This window comes from Lepisma saccharinum, chromosome 6 (genome assembly GCF_977018435.1).
Source record: "Lepisma saccharinum chromosome 6, izLepSacc3.1, whole genome shotgun sequence".
Classification (NCBI taxonomy): Eukaryota; Metazoa; Arthropoda; class Insecta; order Zygentoma; family Lepismatidae; genus Lepisma; species Lepisma saccharinum.
The window spans coordinates 3,665,299-3,686,554 of NC_139234.1; the positions used below are offsets into that span (position 1 = coordinate 3,665,299).

General features: G+C 38.1%; 2 protein-coding genes across 3 annotated transcripts; both read right to left on the reverse strand.

The window, feature by feature from the left end:
• Nucleotides 1–590: 590 nt before the first annotated feature.
• LOC145988511 (uncharacterized) lies at nucleotides 591–15,464 on the reverse strand. Of its 2 annotated transcripts, none has more exons than XM_083123390.1 (4): nucleotides 15,286–15,464; nucleotides 11,288–11,437; nucleotides 8,175–8,683; nucleotides 591–6,505 (listed from the first exon to the last, which is right to left on the reverse strand). In XM_083123390.1, the coding sequence occupies exons 1-4, from the start codon at nucleotides 15,292–15,294 to the stop codon at nucleotides 5,623–5,625; spliced, it is 1,551 nt and encodes a 516-aa protein (XP_082979516.1). In that variant the 5' UTR covers nucleotides 15,295–15,464; the 3' UTR covers nucleotides 591–5,622. The 2 variants fall into 2 exon arrangements, with proteins under 2 accessions (XP_082979516.1, XP_082979515.1); XM_083123389.1 differs by having other exon boundaries at nucleotides 15,136–15,464.
• Nucleotides 15,465–19,304: 3,840 nt separating this feature from the next.
• On the reverse strand, nucleotides 19,305–20,759 carry LOC145988948 (uncharacterized). The gene has a single exon (XM_083124252.1). The coding sequence runs from the start codon at nucleotides 20,757–20,759 to the stop codon at nucleotides 19,305–19,307; it is 1,455 nt and encodes a 484-aa protein (XP_082980378.1).
• Nucleotides 20,760–21,256: the final 497 nt, after the last annotated feature.

Here is a 21,256-nt window from a genome sequence, read left to right on the forward strand (position 1 = left end):
CTCGCACACTAGTTATATTATATGATAAAGAACAGCCAGCTCTGTGGCCAAGTGATAGACTTTCGATCTCGCCACCAAAGTTCCCAGATTCAAATACCATCCTGGACCTGCATATTTGTAGCTGTCCACCAGTTTCATCCAATTATAATCACTCATTGCAATTAGCCAAAAGTGGCAGAAAAGAGATGTACAATGAAATAGAAAGAAATAAAGACTAGGTCATACGTGTAATAATTATATGAATAATTGCAGGAAGCCACCATGGTCTAGTTGGTAGAGCAACTGATCTAAGGTTGGAATTTTGCTGGATTTTTCCCTGCATGAAGCAGGTCTGGGGTCAAATGAATGACGACCTGGGACAAGTCTGGGAAGGGGGTGTTATCAGCCAGAGTGTGCTGCTGATCACATCACCTCCAAAATGGCTAAGATCGAGAAGTGCACCTTCATGGCATGGTGCAATGATCACACGGGGAACTTTACCTTACCTATATCATGATGGTGTCGGTCTATATATGTAACAAAACGCATTCATTATCTAGCTTATTTTTAGTTTAAGACAACTATTTTTTTTTTTTTATCAAAAAGGGTGTTCTACCAAGAAAATTAATGTCAAAATAAATAGCGCAAAATGGGATATTTATAGATTAACAAAAAGGTTGTTAGTTTCAGGTGATGAAAATAAAGTCCCTGATTATTATTTTCGTCCCTATTATTATAATGTAACAATATTTTGCAGACTGTCAATACAAAACTAACTCATTCCAACCGAATCTTTATGATCATATTGTAATCAAGTATTTTGTGCATACATATAGGTTTGTACTAATTGAAAACAATCTTCCCTACTCCTGCCTCAAACGATCTTCAATATAAAACTGTTGGCACACGAAGGCAAGTGTTTCGGCGATGATGTCACGGAATTATGCGACCGTTGGGATTGCTAAAAAGCAGTTATGAAGGGACCTTCTCAGGCAGGAAGACTACGATTCGACAGACCTTGCTAGTCATAACATTTTCAACAAAAGTGGATAAGCCTTGGAATGCAATTTTAATTGAACATTATCCATTGTCTAGTGCTTTAAACTATACTTATTCTAACATTACGTCTGCCGTTGGTGGGAATTGAACTTACAACAGATGTGTGATTTTTACTACAAATCCGGTGCTCTAACAAACTATTCTGTGGGGCACCGTGTGTTGATAGGTTAACGAAAGAAAGCAGAGGTCTTACAAGGGAGGTTATCTAAGTGTCCCCCTCCGATTTCCATGAAACTTGGTAGGTGTATAGAGGGGCCCAAAGGAAGAAATATGCATTTTTTTGTTTCGGCTAAAAACTGTTTTAGGGGGCAAAACCCCCCTCAAATGTCAAGAGGAGATATTGAAGTGGGGATCTAACCCCGAAACCACGTAAAGATGGCATAGGAAGAACACGCACATATAATTGGAACACACACATCACAGAACTGTAGGATTGTCGGTACCAAACGCAAGTGCCATCATGAAGGACGATGGCGGTTTAAGTTCTGTGCTAACAGTACTGGCAGATACACAAGTGGGACACTTGAGATATGAAGTGCATATCACTGGCAAACACAGCTCTGTGTGGAAGAGGAATGGATAATGGAGGTAGGAAGGAAAAATGGATTTAAGAACCACGAAATGAAATGCATACAAAGAAATGTGCAGAAAATCATCAACCGAGAGATAAATAGAGATAAGAATGAGGAAACAATGGAGGGGGAAGAAGAAAAAATAAGGAGTGTGTTAATTTTGTAGGGATTCCGTATTTTAAAGGGTTATACGAAAAAATTGAGAAAACAGTGAGAGAGTAAGGGGATTAAATGTGGGATGAAGGCTTCACGGAATATAGAGAAATATTTTACAGAGTATAAAATGGTAGGAAAAGGGAAAGGAAGCAAATGTGAATGTGGCAAAGAGTATATAGGGCAGACGGGAAGTATGCGTATAAAATGGGGGGAACACGAGGATGACATTAGGGAGGGTCCCCAAAACCAGATTATCCGAACATACAATCGTAAGCGGACATAAGATCGTAAAGGAGGAGGTTATTCTACGAGACCGCGAATATTTGCACAGGGAGAAGTAAAAAATTGAACAGGGATGATGGGTGATTTTTTTTTAAAAAATGGGACAGAACAAAGAAAGATCGTACGATGGGAAGGATTCCATGTCACTCCGGAAGTGTACATGCGGTTGAGGTGGAACGAGAGTTCGAGTTGGATTGGTGATGCAGGTAGGGGAAGGTGGAACAGCGTAGGAGGGGAAAATAACATTTACGACTTCTTGGTCAGGAGTAGACTGTCAGAGCTAGCAGAACAACGGAATGGGTTTAGCCAATTTAATAGGATCCCGGGAAAAGATGTCTTACAGAGAATGGGGAACACCTTAAAGCAGGATTTTTAACTGGGGGTTTTAATGGAATGATGACCTGCTTTTTAACAAGTGTTTTTTAACCAAACCTTTTAAGACTCTTGATGCAGCATCAAATGATTTGTGCCTAAAGGAAAAAGAACCTGAGGAAGGGGGTAGTCGAATCCCGAATCGTAGTTTCGAAATTCTATACTCATTCACATAAGTAAGACTATTTTATACAAATTTTATATAGATTATATGTTTTAAGAGCAAGTAGGGTGTCTTGTCATCGGATTTGTCGAAAAAGTGAGAATAAATATTGCATCTCCCACAGACATGATTTTCCTGTAAAAGCAGACCAGCAGATATTAATAGTGGTTTTTCCCTTATGTTTATGAAACTCACAGGATGATCACTTAGTGCTTTATCTTTCACAAGAATTGTTTGCTATTTCAAAAGATGCCTCAAATCCGTTCTCAGAAGGTATTTATTTTACTGCAAGTTACAAGCGGTCTCAAAAAAAAAGGAGTTTTATCATGTGTGCTTGCCGCCATATTGTACATATCGATATAATTGAAAATGCGATACGCGGCATTCTTTGATACACACATCGAATACAAATTCAAGTGAGTTTCTAGTCCCACAGAATCTGTCGTCCCTGCTTAAACCACCAATGTATTTTTCTCAACAAGTGGCAGCACTGGTGAACTGTGTGTCGAATGTCAAAGGAGGCTACTGTAGGTATTTCTTGGCTGTTGGAAGTGATACGTTGTTTTCTAAACATCTTGAACATTACGACATTGAATTCATCTGTACAGGTCGATTTGGACGACTTTCTACAACACTATAACCAGTCCATACAAATATTTTTCTTTTGTACAGCATATTTGCAATCAATACAATTCAAATACTTTTTACTGCATTTAATTTGGATATCGTACTTGCTAATTTCTCTAATAAAATACTTTGTGTCATAATCACGTGATTATAGGTTAGTTCTGATTGGGACTGAGAATAGAAGCTGCTAACAAAATAGGGAATAGTGCATGAAAAGATGGCCAATAGCCCGAGAGAATGTTTTCATCTTTGGTCACCAGGAAAGCTTCAAGACTATTTCAGGGAATAGTATAGTTTTTAAAAATAAAAGGTTTTCATTTTTGTACCTAGTTCAGATGCTCTCAATGACAAATATTTTCAGTCTACTATTTCATATGGTCATATAATGCATGGAGTCAAAATTACACAATCTCAAATTGTTACCAGTATTGAATTTCATTTTAAACACAAAATTTTGTTAACTGTCTGGACTATGGCAGGAAGTTCAACTGCAAATCCTCTATTATGCCTTTTCAATGATCAAAAACACTGCTTCTTGGCACATTGTCTCAAAAGTTTTACAAATAAAAGTAAGGTCAATGGACTAAAATACAATATGGCTACCGTGATAATGCCACATTAAAACCAGATTTACGAACAATAAACTGATATGCTCATTCACACTATACTGAATCTAACAGTCTTTTTGGTAACTACTGCATATATCACACAGGAACCGTTTCTAATACATACACGAAAGAAAATATTTACACAAAATAATAACATTGTACATTTTTAGTATGTGGTGTATCACATTTCTTAATGATTCAATGCATTGTGCATGTGCTTTTTTAAAAAGAAAAATCAATCAAGCAGTTTAAAAAAAAGTTTTGGTAACTGGCCAAATGAACTGTAGAGAGGGCCATGACATGGTATCCAGGTTACCCAAATGAAAAAAATGAGCCCTTGCCAACCATATTCTAGTTTAGCATTTAATCCTTGCACAATCAGTCACATTTACTGAAATGCTTCTCAACACAAAAATGTGCCTCAACACCTCATGCATGATATTTTTTTTAGAACTAGTGTTTGAAACATTCTACTTGTACCAGAAGGTCTTTCATATGGTGCTATTTAGTTACATATCAGCTCCGCTTGAGATTCACAAAGGTTTAAGGAAACAAGGAACAGTTTCCATGTCCAGTCAGATGCGAGGACCCGAAACTACCTTTTTAACAGTGTGTCTATATGTACACGTTATTTGAAAATTAACGGTTCTTGTATTGCGGCAAGTTATTTTTATAGACACCAATTTTTTGTTCTATTAGTCTCTGTGGGCTATTGGCAATGAAAAAATCCATTGTTGACACTTTCTGTTCCCGAAAAATTATTTTTTTTCAATATGGAATTAGAGCTGCGATAGGACTAGTTGGTTGGGTGTCTGACTGCCATGCGGGAGACCTGGGTTCGATTCCTGGGGTGGGTGTTCTGAGGTTGGAATTTTACCGGCCTAGTCCCTGCATAAAGTGCTATGGGGCTCACCCAGCCTCAAATCAATGTGTAACTAAAAGCAACCCTGGAGGGTAAAGGCAGCCAGAGCACGGTGCTGATCACATCACATCCAAAATGGCAGAGATCGAGAATATGTAGTGGGGGTGTGTGGCCCTAATCCCCTTAAATGTGCTTTCATGGCATGGTACTGTATGCAGGAGGAACTTTACCTTTGACCTTACCTAATATGGAATGTTTATTTGCGGCAGAGTCTATATATAGATTGTTTTCCTTAGCTTCATTGTGCGGAAAATCTTTTTATAGTTAGATTTTGCATTATTAATGATGAAACAATTTGCAGTTGCATCTATATTTAGATTTCTTTTTTGGTTGCACTTCCCTTCAAGGTTGCCACAGGGAAGGGGCTAATATAATGTGATATGGGACGATACATGAATTATCTTCTTGTAAATTTTTCCTCGTACATTAAAAATTACTGGATCAGACATTCTTTTGGTCTTGCATGTTAAAAGGTTATTATGGAAATGAATGAACAAAGTATATGTCCTTTTTTCTCCATTATTTTGCAATAGTTGGCAGTTCCCTCTTCAGGGATAGCAAGAAATTATAAATTACTTAGGAAGCTAAAGAATTCAGACCAAGCTTGCAACCGTGGGGTACCCCTTTAACCACTGTTAATTTTTATTTCCTTGCAATCCTTTACGAAGAAACAGTTTCGAAATGTTCTTAAGAACAAGGACACAACCATGCACAAGTACACCATCGTTCATGTTTTAAGATATATATTTTTAAGGTTAACATTAGTGGGGTATGTCAACATTAAAGTGGACATGCATTCTGTGTTGAACCGTTGAGAAATGCAATTGACAGTGCACGCGGCATTTGACAAATCGAAACACGACTACTTCACTATGAGAGAAATCATAATTCCTCTTTGATCTTAATGTGAGTTTGCTTGTGCCTGACGAGTCCAGCTTTGAAAGGGAAAACACGGAGACAAACATCACACTTGTGACAACCTTGTTTGTTGCCTTTAACACCTTTGCATGCCTTCCTGTGATTAACTAACGCAGCTTTCAGCGAAAATTTCCGCTTACATTTCTCGCACTGGAACAGCTTCTTGCCAAGATTGAGTTGCACACGTTTCTTGACCGCCTGCGAGGCATTTTTCTTGGAGTACGAGGACGCGTGCACGAACTGTTTGTGCCTGACGAGAGCTCTCATGAGAGAGAATGCCTTCTTGCACACTGGGCACTCGTACAGCGTGCCGGTCTTGTGGAGTTCTAAATGCCTCGCTAACGTTGACTTGTTGTTTATAATCCTCCGGCAAATATAACACTCCATGTTCCGCAGAAGTGTGGAACCGAAGCTAGCACTCTCGCCAGTTTCGTTTTCAATCACTTCCTGCTTGATCACTCGCGACAGGACGGTCTTGTTGGACGTGCCTGGAGTTTGAGCGCACTTGCTTTTACTCGGACCCGCACTTGCACTTTCGTCCTTCTTTATATGCGACACCAAGTGGTCCATCAGATACTTCTGAGTCTTGAACATCTTGGTGCAATAGCTGCATTCGAAGTGTTGCATTTTGCGAGGTTTTGATCCACATGCGTCTCTTGGCGCAACTGAATTGTACTTGGTGCTAAGAGTGCAGTCTTGGGATTGTACTTCACCGAATGACTGGGGGTTCCTCCGAAGCCTACCGTCGCTCGAGGCAGGCACAACGCTCCTCCATAATGGAGTCATTGTTTTCTTAATAGAAACTCCTGTTTTCTTAGCTTCCAGTCTAGAGGTTCCTGTTGGCAACCTGTAGGAGAAAGAAAATATTACCCCTCACAATTTTTCAATTCACCCTATCAACTTCTTACATCTTTACCACCACCCTAGTCAACTTGAGCAATTGCACATTATTGTTGAAAGCGATACGTCTGGATATTGATGTGTTCTCTTATGTGCAGTTATGGAATCTTTATTTTCTATACGATTCTTTTTAAAAGACTTCTGTTTTATTCTTGGTTTAAAAATGAACAGAAATCGTACCACGCTTTAAAATTTTAAATTATGAAAAGAAAAAAAACAACTTATAAACATGTGAAAAGAAGATCTGTCTGTCCCACATCATGACTGTGCAGTCTAAGGTGCAAGCTTTAGGCTCTGGCTAAGTTCAAGAAACTATGGTTCCCAATGAGTTGCTGACATCAAAGGGGTAAATAAAATGCTTTCAAAACAGGTTACCTCTAGTGGTTTGAAATCGGGAAAAGTTTATTGCGAAGTTGAACATTGCACATTATATACTGCTGGACAAAAAAAAATCGAGACACCTTAACATTTGGCATCTAAATTGCAATTACTTATGAATTACGCTCTCAGTTAAGTATTTCGTTTTTGTTCTAATTTAACTTAACAATAAATTTTAATTTGTTTCCTGTTGAATATATTCACGTTTTTGTATTTCCAATAATTTATGCAACACTTAGTTAGCCTTCGAATCAGAATTTATGCGTTATCACAAAAAATGCAAGTGTCCGGTTTATTTTGTCCAGCAGTGTATTTTGAAATACAGTTTTGTCTTTCATTTTTCAAATATCCTGTGAGGACAACACAAGAATGACATCAAAATGTTATAGAGGAGGCTTTCGGAGGTTGTCTGTTTTGAGCCTAACTCGACCAAAACACACTTGTTTGTTCCATTACTTTTTTTTTTAAAAAAAATAACAAGTACAGTATATGTTTTTAATATTTGTATGTTGTTTTCTGTCTGCATCATGTGTATCATTAAATCAGAATAATAAAGATGGCATTGCAGTTAGCCGAATTTTAAAATTTGCAGCGAAATGGTAGAGTCTGCCATATATTACAATATAAAGTATAGTTATTCATGCTTTTTTCAGTTGACCCTTCTTTAGGAAGGCCCCTCTTTTATTAATTAAATGTTTTAGGATCACATTTCATAACTGATCTTAGTTGGCCCATATTTGTAAAAAAAAAGTCCTGAGAAAAAGAGGTTGGTGCCGAATTATATTTAGATTTGTAACCAATTCTGTTGATAAATAGTTCAAGGATGAAAATAAATTTGTTAAAACACTAAAATAACACACAAACAGCACGATAAAAAAAACACTTCTGAGTTCTTCCAAGCTTTCGACGCCTTCAGGACTGGTCGAGGAAAGACAACCGCGTCTACTCAGTCTTTCCTCGACCAGCCCTGAAGGAGTCAAAAGCTTGGAAGAACTCCGAAGTGTTTTTTTTATCGTGCTGTTTGTGTGTTATTTTAGTGTTTTAACAAATATGTTGCCGGCACGTGACGTAAGAAGTTTTCTACAGTCATAGATGAAAATAAATGTAGAAAAATGTGCAGACATAACCAATACATCATAGATAGCCAGAAAAGACTTCAAATCACCTTTTATAGTACAGACCTCCACTACCTACAATTCCTCTTCGCCTAAATATTACATTAAAAAAACATTACTTGCCTTGTTTGCGTAGAACTTCTTACGCACGATTGTGAGTCGTACATTTCCGTAGAAGGACGGTCATCATAGCCTGGTGGCGGGGAACTCCCCATTCTTGATCTTTCGGAAAAAGAAGAAAAGTACAAATCTGCACGATCATCTTCACTAGCAGCAACACCGGTCGTCATATTGGTCAGCTCTGGCATATCGCTGGCACGTGCTTCTTGATTCTGAGTATCATCCATCTGCAGAAGGGATCCAAAATAGCTGCTGTCGAGCACCGTTTCGTTTTCGTTATATGCTTCCACAGATTCAACGGCCGTTGACGTACTGGTACTCGGAGTGGGAGAATCGTACATTGGATTAATGGCGTAATCGTTGCTGTTGTTCTGCAACACACCATGCTCAACGACGGTGAAGTTTTCATCAGAATCATCTTCCAGTTTTATAACGTACGGATCAAAGGCTTGGGTTCCAGTGTCAGTACTTTCTGCATTGTTTGTCGACGCACTGAAAAAATTCCTGCCTTCCTGAAATATATATATAAAAACATATGTAAGTTAAGGCAGGCAAGATATGAACATTTTAGTCACTGTGTACAAGAAATGTCAGGAAAATACAAAATCAGACTGGTGCGTGCGTGCACGCATCAAAAAACAACCAGAGAGAGACAGACAGGCAGGCAGGCTTATTTTTACCTAGGTATTACACTTGACTATAGTGGTTACCATGACAATTTTTATTTTTACAAAAATCTTACACAAAGCTACAGTGGAAAACTGCCACACTTTTCCAATTCTTTCAGATTTTAAACTGTGCCCAGCATGGCACCACGTCCTGATCAATTTAGATCTATTTTTTAAAAAAATGACACTTCCTCAATTTAGCAGCAAGCAATGCATTTTTTTATACATGTTACAGGTGGAGGATCAAATGCTTCGTGTAGAAATTATTGCTAACTTAAAAGCTTCAAAACATGCCCCCTCAAAAGAAACTGACTATTTTAGCTCAACTATTTGGTCGGGACCAAAAAGATCGTGGAAAAAGGGAGAGAGGGGAAGGGAAGGTACAATACTTGCCTAAGGAAATCTTAACACAAATGTACGGTCTTATCGTGTTCAGAGGTTTGCAATGCTCGCTGCGGTACCTCATTTCGTGTCAGTGTTCGGAATTATTTTCTTGCGACATCGCTAACGCCCTGTTAGTACAAAAATTTAAGAGCTTTGTGTTCGGTTATTACTTTAGTTGTGAATGCGAGTGTCTTCTGTGACAGTGTTCTCACTCATTCACTTGTTAGCGTTTCGAATGAGAAAGCATTTTCTTGGTTCGGAATGTTTTCTGTATGCAAGTTTTCGAGCTGTTGAACAGCATTTGCCACAAATAATGCAGACATTGGAAGAAATTGAAGCGAATGATCCAAGGGTTGGTGGTGAGGCTCATGGGTTGATCTTGTGTATAAAGAAATTTGAATTTCTATTTGGACTGAAAATGATGAAGCAAATATTTGAAAAGACTAACATTCTTTCAAAATACATTCAAAATCATGATATTTCAGTCCTTGAAATAAAAAAAAAAGCACTGGTTATAACATCCCCCCCCCCCCAGTAGTGTGATTGTTGGATACACGAAAGTATGTACCTTCTCAGGGAATGAAACCCTGAAAAACTGATAACAGCCTTACCTATTACACCTTCCAGGAAGAGTAAAATCAAACTGTTGGACAAATATTTTAGAACAGAAATGTTAAATAGCTTTTGATTCAGTCAACTATTCCCTGTCCCAACTATCTCTGGAGCTAGTGTGCGCATAGCATCAGAGAAGGGGATGTAATAGAGTGGGCAGTGAAGGCTAGTAACTGCAGATGCTTACGCCCCCCTCCATGCAATCCAGTTCCCTCTCATTTGTTCATTGGTGGAGCAGTCTCGTGTCACTACTTGTACAAAGACTTGTTTTTGTTTGTCTGCTCCGGACATAACTGGGACAGGGTATAAAGCAATACAAATTGAATGTTACGATACATTACTACCAGGGGAAAAATGTGTCATTTTTAAAGCACATATCTTTTAACATAACCTGAAAAAAAAACACTTTTGCCTGAATTTTTTCAGATTTTATCTAAAAAAAACCTACTCAGGTTTTTTTTTTATAAAACCCAGGCAAAATACCAACCCCGTTTTCAGGGAACCAATCTGAAAAACTTAAAATACGGAAAAATGTAAAATTTATTAACATTTTTCTGTGTTGGGATCATCAAGATTGAATGTATGATGTGGAGAAATATAAAATTGGGGTTCCACCATACACGGTATGTTGTTTTAGCTCTGTAGCATGTTAACAAATACATTAATATGTACATCACATGGAAAAAATTGAGGTACTGTCACTTATTTAGTCCTCTCTCCAAGGCAAGAATGTTCAAAAATACATAATTAAAATCATTATTTCCTATGTACTTTCTAGTATATAAGGTATGACAGCTTTTTTCACATTTAAAAAATTGAATTAATGGGAATAATAATATGGTTGCACCTTAAATACATAAGATTTTTTATTTATTCAGAAAGAATTTGACAACATCGCAGAAAAGTAATGAACTGTGACAACTCAAGAGAAATCGCCCACTCTTATGTTAATGGGCATCTTCCTTTTGGGTTGTGTTTGTCCCACATCTACCTGCTACCTTACACGGATGAATAGAAGTCAGCACACAAGTCAATAGGGATATGCTGGAGAAAGTATTGGCTGAATTTCACTATCACTTCGATATGTGTAGGGTTTACCTGTGGAACAGTCATTGAGAACCTGTAACATACATTTTCTGATATGTGGGCTTTCACTTAATGCCTCCATTCATTGAATTATAAACGTCTGTTAGAATAAGAATTTAGAGATGTTGACATCATTTTGAATAAGGTAAACCTGTATTGTTAGTGGTGCAAAAGTGTATTTGACACTCAACAAATAGTAAGCAATTAAATTTCTTTACAATACAATTGATGAGTGACATTAATTAATTTTTTTGCTCTGCATGCATAGAAACAAGTTTCATGCACAGAATTTTAAATTGTAAATGCAATAGCCCTGTTCAGGGTCTGCAGGGACCTTGCCCTCAACCAATGTGTACAGCTATTTACCTTTCCCAGATGCGACTGTGAAAAAGAAGCAAAGTACTTCTTCAAGTGTGCCTCAGCCGCCGTGCAGTTTATCTGAAACTCGTAAAACGAATCCAACTTTTCGACACAATTGTTACACACAAGCTGTGGAAGGATGTCAGTCTCGTCGACCTGTAATTGAAATACATGTATATTTTTTTTTTGCAAGCATTTCTAAACAATGAAGAAAAGAAAACGTGACCCAACTGAGCTGGCTAAAAAGCTCACTTCTAAGCACAATGCCATGATATGAATGGAACTCGGGCGAGTCCTTGTTGAGCCTGCATATTTGGCTAACTTTATTTAACTATTAAAAAACGGAAAGTTGTATTTCTTGCCACATGTAATTGATATATTAAAAATGAAAGAAAAACACAAGCAGCTGCAAGGACCAGTTGACTGCTTCAGCAACATGAACAGAAAATCACATTTTATTCTTTTTAATTATTGTAACCATGTGTAAAACGTTTCACACTTTTCTACCATTCCTGAAGATGGATAAAGATTGGTCTGAAAAATTGGAAGAGAAAACATGGTACATGTTGCGATTCTCTCATTTTTAATATCACAAGTTGAACATTTCAATTTCAGTACAATGTGGTCATATCAAAATGCCCTCATGATACAGATCTTATTCGGTATACACACATATCACTGGACACAATCTTATAAGCACATTTTCCCATTTTAATTAAATTGTATTGAGCAATACGTTTCCTTGTGTGTGCATATTGCTTATAAGATGCTTGTAGTTTAAGATTCGGCCCAAGTTCCTATTGTCTAATTGTGATCTTATCATGCTTCGTACACATTTTTTAAATGGTTCTATTTCTATCTGTCTTTTAATACATACTTAGCGATTACTTAATGCATGTTTACTTGAGAATGGGTTTTTGACTTCCTACACAACACTTTTTTCTTGCCACCAGCCATTAGTTTACTGTCGTTTTAGTTATGGACTGCTGCTGCCATCTAGGTCATACATATGCGTAGGTACGAAGGGGTTTTCTAAATTAGTCTGTTTACCGTGCGGTGAGCTATTGTGTAGTTTCCAATTGCGGAAAATGTCCCCAAATATTTTCATAGTTACGAGGGTCTCAATCATGACACCCCTTCAAGCCTCACATGGAGAGCCAGCTATGAGAAAATATGGCAAATGGTGGGTACATGCATAAGGTAACTTTTACATATCCTTTTTGCCAATAAATAGGACTTTCTGGATGTACAGTGCTAATTACTTTCAGGTAAAGGTAAAGTGCTCCCCTGTGCTTAGCATCATGCCATGAAGGCATATAGGGGGTGTGGGGGTAACGCCACACACATTCTTGATCCAGTCATGAGTGGGGGTGATGTGATCAGCATCACGCCCCTGACCACCTTTACCCCCCAGGATTTCCCCCAGGTACCCATGTTATTCGACGCTGGGTGGGTGCCGGGGCCGCTTTTATTCTGTAGTAATTTTGGTAAAAATTTACTATCCACAACCACATGTAACTTCTTTGTTTCGTCATTTCAACATTCGTACTTACCTATCTGCTTCGCGGAACATTCTTTAAGGTGTATTCACGTTTTTTTGATGAAAGTAGTTTAAATTTTTCACATTACGAGTACTTCTTTCTTTTAGTTTTTTCACTTACCTAAGTACACCTTCGTAGATCATCGCGTGTCGTGCTTGTCTCTCGTCATTCGATATTCAGGGTTTCCAACCTTTGAAATCCAAAAAAATACTAACAAATTGATTTTTTCCCCCATTTTGCGCATTGTTTTACGAACAAAATTTTAACTATGCTTGCCTAACCTAACCTTGACGGAAATGGTTCATGGGGCTATCCGTCAATATTTTTCCCCACCCGGTATGAATTTCACCATGCATTCACGACACGTCATATTTTCGGAAAACAATGGCGTGTTTGGAAACACTGCATCCCCAATGAAATCGACAAAACACAAGCACAACGCCCGATAATCTACGAAGGTGTATGCGCCAAAGGCTATTGTGCATCGGAGAATTAATTTTCAACAAAAATAATGAATTTCTGCTATGACACATTCCCACATGACAGAAAACACCTTCCAGATGTTCAACAATGCTACAGGAACTTATTACCGTAAGTAGTTTCTTCTGTAAAAATGTTTGTGGATAGTAAACTAGTACCGTAATTTTTCTTTCTTCTATGAACGAAAAACGCCTTGTCGATGGGAAGCATAGATGCTTGTGGAAGGTAGTTTTAACAATTATCTTTCATCGATAAATTGCACTCTTCCGAATTCTAAGTAGTGGTAATTACTTTCACTTCAACAATCCCGTGATACTTCATTTTTCTCCTATGAAACTTTAACATTTGGAACAGTTACCTGCAGTTCTTACAGGCACATGAACACTAGATGGTACTACTTTACTATACCTGAGACACCTGGGAATCATTTCTTTCGCACTTTTTTACATTGCTAACGTACTATTCTGCATTCCGGAACACTTATTTAGGTGAAATAATTGAATTTCTTAGGAAAGTAACGTATATTTCTTACATTTACGAGTACTTACTGTTCTTGTTTCTTTCCACACACAACATGGCGATAGCTTACCGTTGATCGTTCCTTGAGCCAGAAAAACCATTGACGTTAGCCCAAAAATTCACGATAGCCCCACAAACCATCACGGGGACGAGGTATGCCTACTAGGTTAGGTTAGACCTATTAGGTTTGGTTCCATTAGCACTCCTTTCCTTCAATTTAGCATATACGGACAATACGAGAGCTTATTGTGCTCTCATGCAGGAAGCAAATGGCGGCAGCAGCAATAGCGCGTCGGAAATAGATTTTCGTACAAAACCACATGCATTCGCATTAAAATGAATCAAAATTACATTCCCGAACATCAACAACGCTACAGAAAATGATTTGCGTAAGTACTTTCTCCTGTAAATTTGAAGAAATCTGTCTCAGGTATAGTAAAGTGTTACCGAATGCATTTAGGGACTTTGTTTTCATGCTAAGAGAACCAAACCTAACCACGATAGCATACATTGAAAAAAATCTTAAGTAATCGCTAAAACTCTGCTGTATGTGTTAACAGACGTACATCGAAATCGAACCATGTAAAAATTGCATTCGTAACACGATGAAATCACAATAAAACAAAAAGAACTTGGGACCCATTGTGTAATATGAGACCAGAATTACGGACTTATCAGTCTTCATCATAACATAACACAGAGAACAGCATCATGCTGCAACTCTTACTTGTGGGCCAGCACTGTGGTTTTAGTCACATTGTTTTTGTTCGCATCGCACTGCACTGTTACTTTCATGCTATAAGTTATAGTGGTATGTAATATTTCTCCTTCTTGGAACTACTGATCTATTGTTTAAGACAATTCTATGCCTCTGAGGTTACTACCACACACAAATAAACACAAAGTAAACTTGCAAACAAAATATGAACAACTCGTGATCTTGGTGAACAAAATATAACACACTCTAGTGTTAAGTAGATAACAGGCTCTTCAAGGAAGGATTCTTTTTTCACAGTTGTAATATTTTACACAACTTAATACGATTATTCATATTCAGAAACATGCTTTTAACTTAACATGAATTGAAACAAGAACGTTAATAAGTGCATAGTGAATTTCAATGCATGGCATATACCCTTGGATAAACATACCTTGCATTTTTTGTGTACCTATGCTACCAGTAAGACTTAAAACTTACAATGCCACGGTTTTCAACTAATATAGCCTACCATTACATTGTATATTTTTGTTTGAATCGGTATGTTGAGAATGTACAAATTATAGCCTACATATAAGATCTATAAACATACAAACCTTTAGAATTGGCACGCATGCTAAAATTTTGGTATGTAACTGTCTCCTTTTTCCTTCATTATTGAAAATATCGTACTTAATTCCCTCATTAGATGAACACAATCGGCACAAATTATAAAATCTTCCCAGTTCCTTTGCTTTGTTACTTACTGTATTCATTGTCCTTACTCTCTCAAAACACGGGAGTAAAAATAACTCATTGGAAAGCAGCAAATTCAAAAATATATCATTAGCACCTGTTAATAAAAACAATCGGAAGTGCACGTACTTCCAAGTTCGAACCCAACGCCAATGGAATTGATTTTAATGTTTTCAACGATCGCGTTTCATTTGTTTACCGACCACTCCCTGCATCAAATCCTACTTTGCACGAAAGACTAACAACCCAATGACGTTAAAGACTTACGATGGTTTCAAACCTACGAAATAAACTAGGGGTGTGCGAAATCGCGAAAAAATATTTCTGTCCCGATCCTGACTTCGGAAAATGACTTCCCGACTTTTCGGGATCCCGAGAAGTCGGAAACTACTGAATGGTCATTTTAAAAAGTCGTTAATTCTCGACGTTTTCTGCATTGTAAGTATCTGGATTAGGCGTGCGCAAACCCTCTGATTAGGGGGGGGGGGGGGCAAAGGCCTTCATGAAAGAGAAACGTCATTCTATCTCACAGGCTCGTACCCAGGATTCTTTCGAGGAAAGGGGTGGAGGGGCAGATCGGAAAATGTGGAACAAAGAGGAGAGCTGAAAATGCTGTTGGACTGATTGAGTTATTTTATTTTACGTCACTCTTCTGGCACTCGTGGCTAATCGTATAATCGTGACGATGAGGATGAGTGATATGATGAAATTAATGAAGGAACACTCATAAAGAGAACCCGGGACGTCTGGCGTTATAGCGTGATACGCTAGCCACTTTGCCATGGTGGTTGGCGAAATGCTGTTGAAGTATTAGATGTGACCAGCAATGAATGCTATGGTGGTATTGCAAGCAGAGGCGCAGCCACGAATTTTTGTCTGGGGGGGAATACCAGGATAACAATATTATTATTATTATTATTATTATTACTACTACTACTAGTAGTGGTAGTAGTAGTAGTAGTACCTATCAAAGACGTGATTATCCTCATACAGAAGGGTATAAGTCTGTGCTAAAGCATTTGTTTGGAACAAACTATTTTGAAATGTTTTTTCAACACGTTCAATTTTACATTAGCTAATAATGGAAAAGAAGCACACAAACTGTATTTTTGAATGGTAGAAAATGAATGATATATGCATTCCGAAGATAATTCATTTTGTACATAACGTGTAACTTTCATGTACAATATATGTTTTACATATAATATCCAACATGTAGCGACATAAAATAAGAAAAATACATATGCAGCATGCTAACACTAAATTGTGTACGTATTCAAAGTTTATTCAATTCATATGTACAACACATATTATGTAAATACATTCAGAAAACAACCATATTGCGAACGAAGCGAGCAAGAAAATTTCTCGATCCAATTTTTGCAACTGAAAACAATATTGAAGTAATAGGGCGCCATTGCATTCTCCCTTTTACATTCTTTCATTTAGACCGCTTGGCGGCCTTTGGCCGACTCCCGCCGCCCCCTATCTACGGCTCTGAACTTGACGAGATTGAGAAAAGGACAGGTAGTACGACTTGCGAGCGAAGCGAGCAAGAAAATTTTACGAAATTTATTTTTATTTGCGTCAAATTTTAAATCCGGGGAGACAATTGCTCCTCTGTGCCCCCTGCAGGTGCCCTTGGCCGTCACTTTTTGTTACTACAAAAAATACGATATTGTTAAGTGTCCATTACTAGTCCTCTGCGTTTTTTGATGGAAGCAAATTCTTGTGCTAGTTTCTTCAAGTCCAGTTTTCGAGCAAGATCGCTTTCAATGCTTAGCAGTGTTCTTCTTATGATTTCAGTTGATTCTACATTCCGAAATGAAACAATTTCTGTAGCTATAGTGGAAGATCTTGTTCATATTTCTCCCAGAAATTTGTAACAGATTCCCCTACAACAACTACAAAAGAAACTTAATAACAGCATAATTTCACAACTTTGCTGAAATTACCCTTCGACGTAATCTATGACTTGGTATTCAGCTAATGAAGGTTTTCTTCTAACCTGGAAATTCACTTACTACTTTTCTAGTGATTAACATTTTCTGTTTGCAGTTTTAGGGGTCTAAAAATATAATGTGTTCGGTTGAAAATATATTTTAACGCCGAAAGGAAAACCTTTGAACTATCGGTATTTCTTATTTTTTTCATTCGTTCTGCGCCCCCGAAGCTCGTGCGCCCACCCGCGCCGCGGAAGTTGCGGGGGTGTTATTTACGTCACTGCTTGGAGTACACGGCCTTGTCGGAAGTGACGTCACGTAATGTAGTTCGAAAGCGCCAATTAAACGAGCAAACGGGACGCTGCACGCTTCATTGCAGACTTGTTTACTTGGCTCGTGCCCTTGTTGTTCACTTCAAGGATTATGTAATAGATAATCCTTGGTTCACATGTTTGAAATCATGGAAGTTGATAGTCAGCCAGATGTTGGTTGTAATTCTTCTAATGTGTGGAAATGTAAGTACAAGAACGTTTTAGAACACGTGTTCATAATGCGGGGTAAACAATGTGTTCTCAATTTTATCTAGTGATCGTATTTGTCGCTGCATTCGAAGTACATTCAAAAACATTTTCCCTTCGAGGAGAAACTATTCTCGATGGATGTTCGCTTCAAGTACGGTCTTGCACCTTTCGGACACGGCCTAATTTTCGTTTTCCATGCCTACCTGCAAGGCATGTCCGAAAAGTAAAGATTTTCCTAGGGGGGTCGAACCGAAGTTGTCAAGGACACCCCCTCCCCTCAAAAAAGCTTAGGTGAGTGTTCTCGTGTAAAATAAATAAATATGAAGAAATTAGAAATGCTAGTAGTATTAGTAGTAGTAGCAGTTTTAGTTTAGTTTATTTTAGCATCCAATAAGTTTATTATATGAATAATATAGTACTTGTTACAACCAAGATTACATAATAGTTACTTCGAACATTAGTAGCAGCAGCAGCAGCAGCACATGAAAGTTACAAATTAACAGAGTTTCAGTGTTGCAATCTATGAAAGTTTCGTACCAAATTCGATATCTCAAGACCATTTTTATACAATGACGCAAAATGATGTGAAATAGAGTTCTTCGTTTCTAAATTGCCATAAATTGAAAAAAAAAATTGAAAGGAATTTCCAGGGGGGGGGGTCAACCGAACAGTTCGACCCCCCTGCCGACGCCCATGACCAAGGGGACATTGAATCTATGACCACAGACGTTTATCTGCGGTGTGACCAAGGCCTCAGTGTTATTGGCACCCGCCCCAGAAGTCTGTGGAAATGTCGCGGGTAACGACAGAGAAGGGGAGAAAGCGAGTGCGGGGAGCAAAGCAGTAGGCGCTGCTGCGGTCGCGTTGCCCCTCCAAGGAATCCCTTTCTCCTTCACGCGTTCATTGGTTCAGTCCTCTCGAGTCACTACTTGTGCAGATGATTTGTTTTCGTTCACTTGCTCCATATATTCCTGGGACAGAGTGTATTCACTTTTTTCTTAATTTCTTCGTAGGTTCCAGGTTTCCGCGTCATACAATGCTAATCTCGACACAAAACACAAGAAGCTTTCAAAATCCAACAAATAGTGAAAAAATACAAATAAGCGAAAACCATAGATAACAGTTTTCAACCAACTATTTCTAATAAGAATAGTTTAATAGTGATTATGATGTCACTACCGCTACTTAATCAATTTAATATAAAAAAACTGACTCCCTTCAAATATATGCCTTAAGAGGAAAACTACTTCCTCTGATGAAAAGCGAGTTGGGACCTTTCCTCAATAAGAAACCTACAAGCAATTGATCTGATTAGGATGCTACGTATGACTTAATATTTATGTATTGATATATTGAAGCATTATACAATGGTCCGGAAAGTTATTTAAAAATACCCTGAAAGTAGATTTCGCAATGAGTGAGTCAGGAGTTCGTGAAATTTTATGAATGTTTGTTTCCATCCGGCTTCAATAAATTTTAGTTCCAAGTCAACGCACATCATAAACATATACGATCGAACATGGATGTTAACATAAGGCTGCATTCCAGCTCTATCAATTCACATAATCAGTTCCTTTCTCTCTTAAGCAGTTTGGATAGGATCTCCAAAGAAAACACTATCGTACTAGTTATTATTCCTATGGAGAGTAGCAGATAAGCACTCATTAGTTTCTCCAAAGTGATTACCACAGTCGATGGCTTCTTGCTGAAACTTATTCGTTTGAGAGCATCCCATAAGAGAAGTTCTATGCCGTCAGATTTCCACTTGGCAGATAGTCCAGATTCTTCGCAAATGCTAATAATTCGTTTGAATGGCTTTGTAAAGGGAGAATGACGTCTTAAGTAAAACACTTGTATAACAGACACCAGTTTCTCAGAAGCTATGCGGAAGAGTGGTCTTCCGTACTGATCGAAAAGCAAAAACCTGTATGTGAAAATTTCTGGAAATATTTCCCCCGTGAAAAGAACGAAATCCCCCTTGTCAACAACTCTTCTGTAACTGAGGAAATTGTCTTCTTCCAAAACCCAGTTCTGATACATAGTGTCCCATAGTGGATCTTCGAACATTGTGAAAACTTCTCGGCTGAAGCGGTCCCCACCAAATTTCAATCCCGAATCCAGAATATCTTGCATGGTGTTTACCAATGGGAAACTCTTTGGTTTAGTGATGAAACTGTAGAGGGATGTTTGGTAGAGGGTGTTCAGTATTAGTGAACAAACAACCCAAACCCAGAAGATTGGTCTCAGTAACCCTGATGGAGGAGGTTGCGGCACTGTCATTCCTAAGAGAATTGCCATGTTGTAAAGAAGAGGTGATTTTAGTAGGCTTGACTCCTTCACACTTTTACTGTATCCTGCTAATTTGGAATATACAATAACGCAAACGTAAGAGAGTGCCGTGAAGCACCATAGAAGAGGAGTGAATGGAAAAAATATGGTCATCCATGATGGATACAGTTTTGGAATAGTTACAACCCAAACGTAGTGTGATATCTCACCCGTGTGCAATAGATCAAACCTTCCATTTCCCCATACTGTCGCGGTACCAAACTTAAAAATCCCTTCACAATTACCTGAGTGTAACTCTCTGAGATCTCCTGTGAATGTTCCATTATCAAATAGTGTTCCCACGTCGACTGTTGCCCTGAGGAAATCGTTCGTCCTCAATGTGAAGTTCATCCTTTCAGCAAGAGCGTTCATAACTTCACCATATGCACCTGAGAGCGTTGTTAGATTATTTGAAGATCTCTTAAGATACACATATGGTGGGTAACTGAAAGTGAATAGACAAACATGACATCCATAAAGATTTGAGACCTTGTTTGGAAATAGTCGTGTTTCAGATACCAATTTCTCTCCTTGTAACGCACCTAACAGCGCCACTCTCCCTACATTCATACAGTGGCGATATGAGAAAGGAAAGTACGTGTAAATCATTACAGTCTCACCTGCCATGTGCTCCTGTCTTATGACCCGTAAACTTTGTTGAACTGAAGAAGCAATCACAATTACATCGTACATGTATCTTGTAACCATAAACTGAAATATTCTACGAATGTTTTCAACGAAACTTGAATTAAGTATTACTACTAAATATTTAGCATTCGGCTGAAACAACCAAGGGTCATTAATTATGGCATCAAACTGAAACAGGTCCCATACAATGAAAACATAACTAACACTAGTTCTGTCCATAAACAATCTGAAAAGCCAAATCTTTTGAGTTAAACGTAGATCAGTGGTCATAATACTTATAACAGACCTGTCATAAGTTCTGGCGATAAGCCCTGATAACTGTGATAAGTCATATTGTCCATGTTCTTGAAATACAATTACTGTGTTTGTTGTATGCACACACATTTTCATAATGTCAACCACAGAAACAATTAAATTGTCAGCTACTATTTCTTCAGGATGAAGTATAGCAGTACCACTCAGGAAACTGATAAGGAAAATTACACAGATACATTGAACCACACACCACATGGTGTGGATATTCTCTTGTAGTGAAGTATTAT

What these genes read in the sequence shown, in the direction of transcription:
- LOC145988511 (XM_083123389.1), bottom strand. Translation starts at nt 15,294, where the DNA reads ATGAATACAGTAAGTAACAAAGCAAAGGAACTGGGAAGATTTTATAAT. An exon ending in CACAGTCGCATCTGGGAAAG is followed by an intron (nt 8,684 to 11,287) that starts GTAAATAGCTGT and finishes TATATATTTCAG; the next exon opens with GAAGGCAGGAATTTTTTCAG. An exon ending in AGAAGTTCTACGCAAACAAG is followed by an intron (nt 6,506 to 8,174) that starts GCAAGTAATGTT and finishes TTTCTCCTACAG; the next exon opens with GTTGCCAACAGGAACCTCTA.
- LOC145988948 (XM_083124252.1), bottom strand. Translation starts at nt 20,759, where the DNA reads ATGTACGATGTAATTGTGATTGCTTCTTCAGTTCAACAAAGTTTACGG.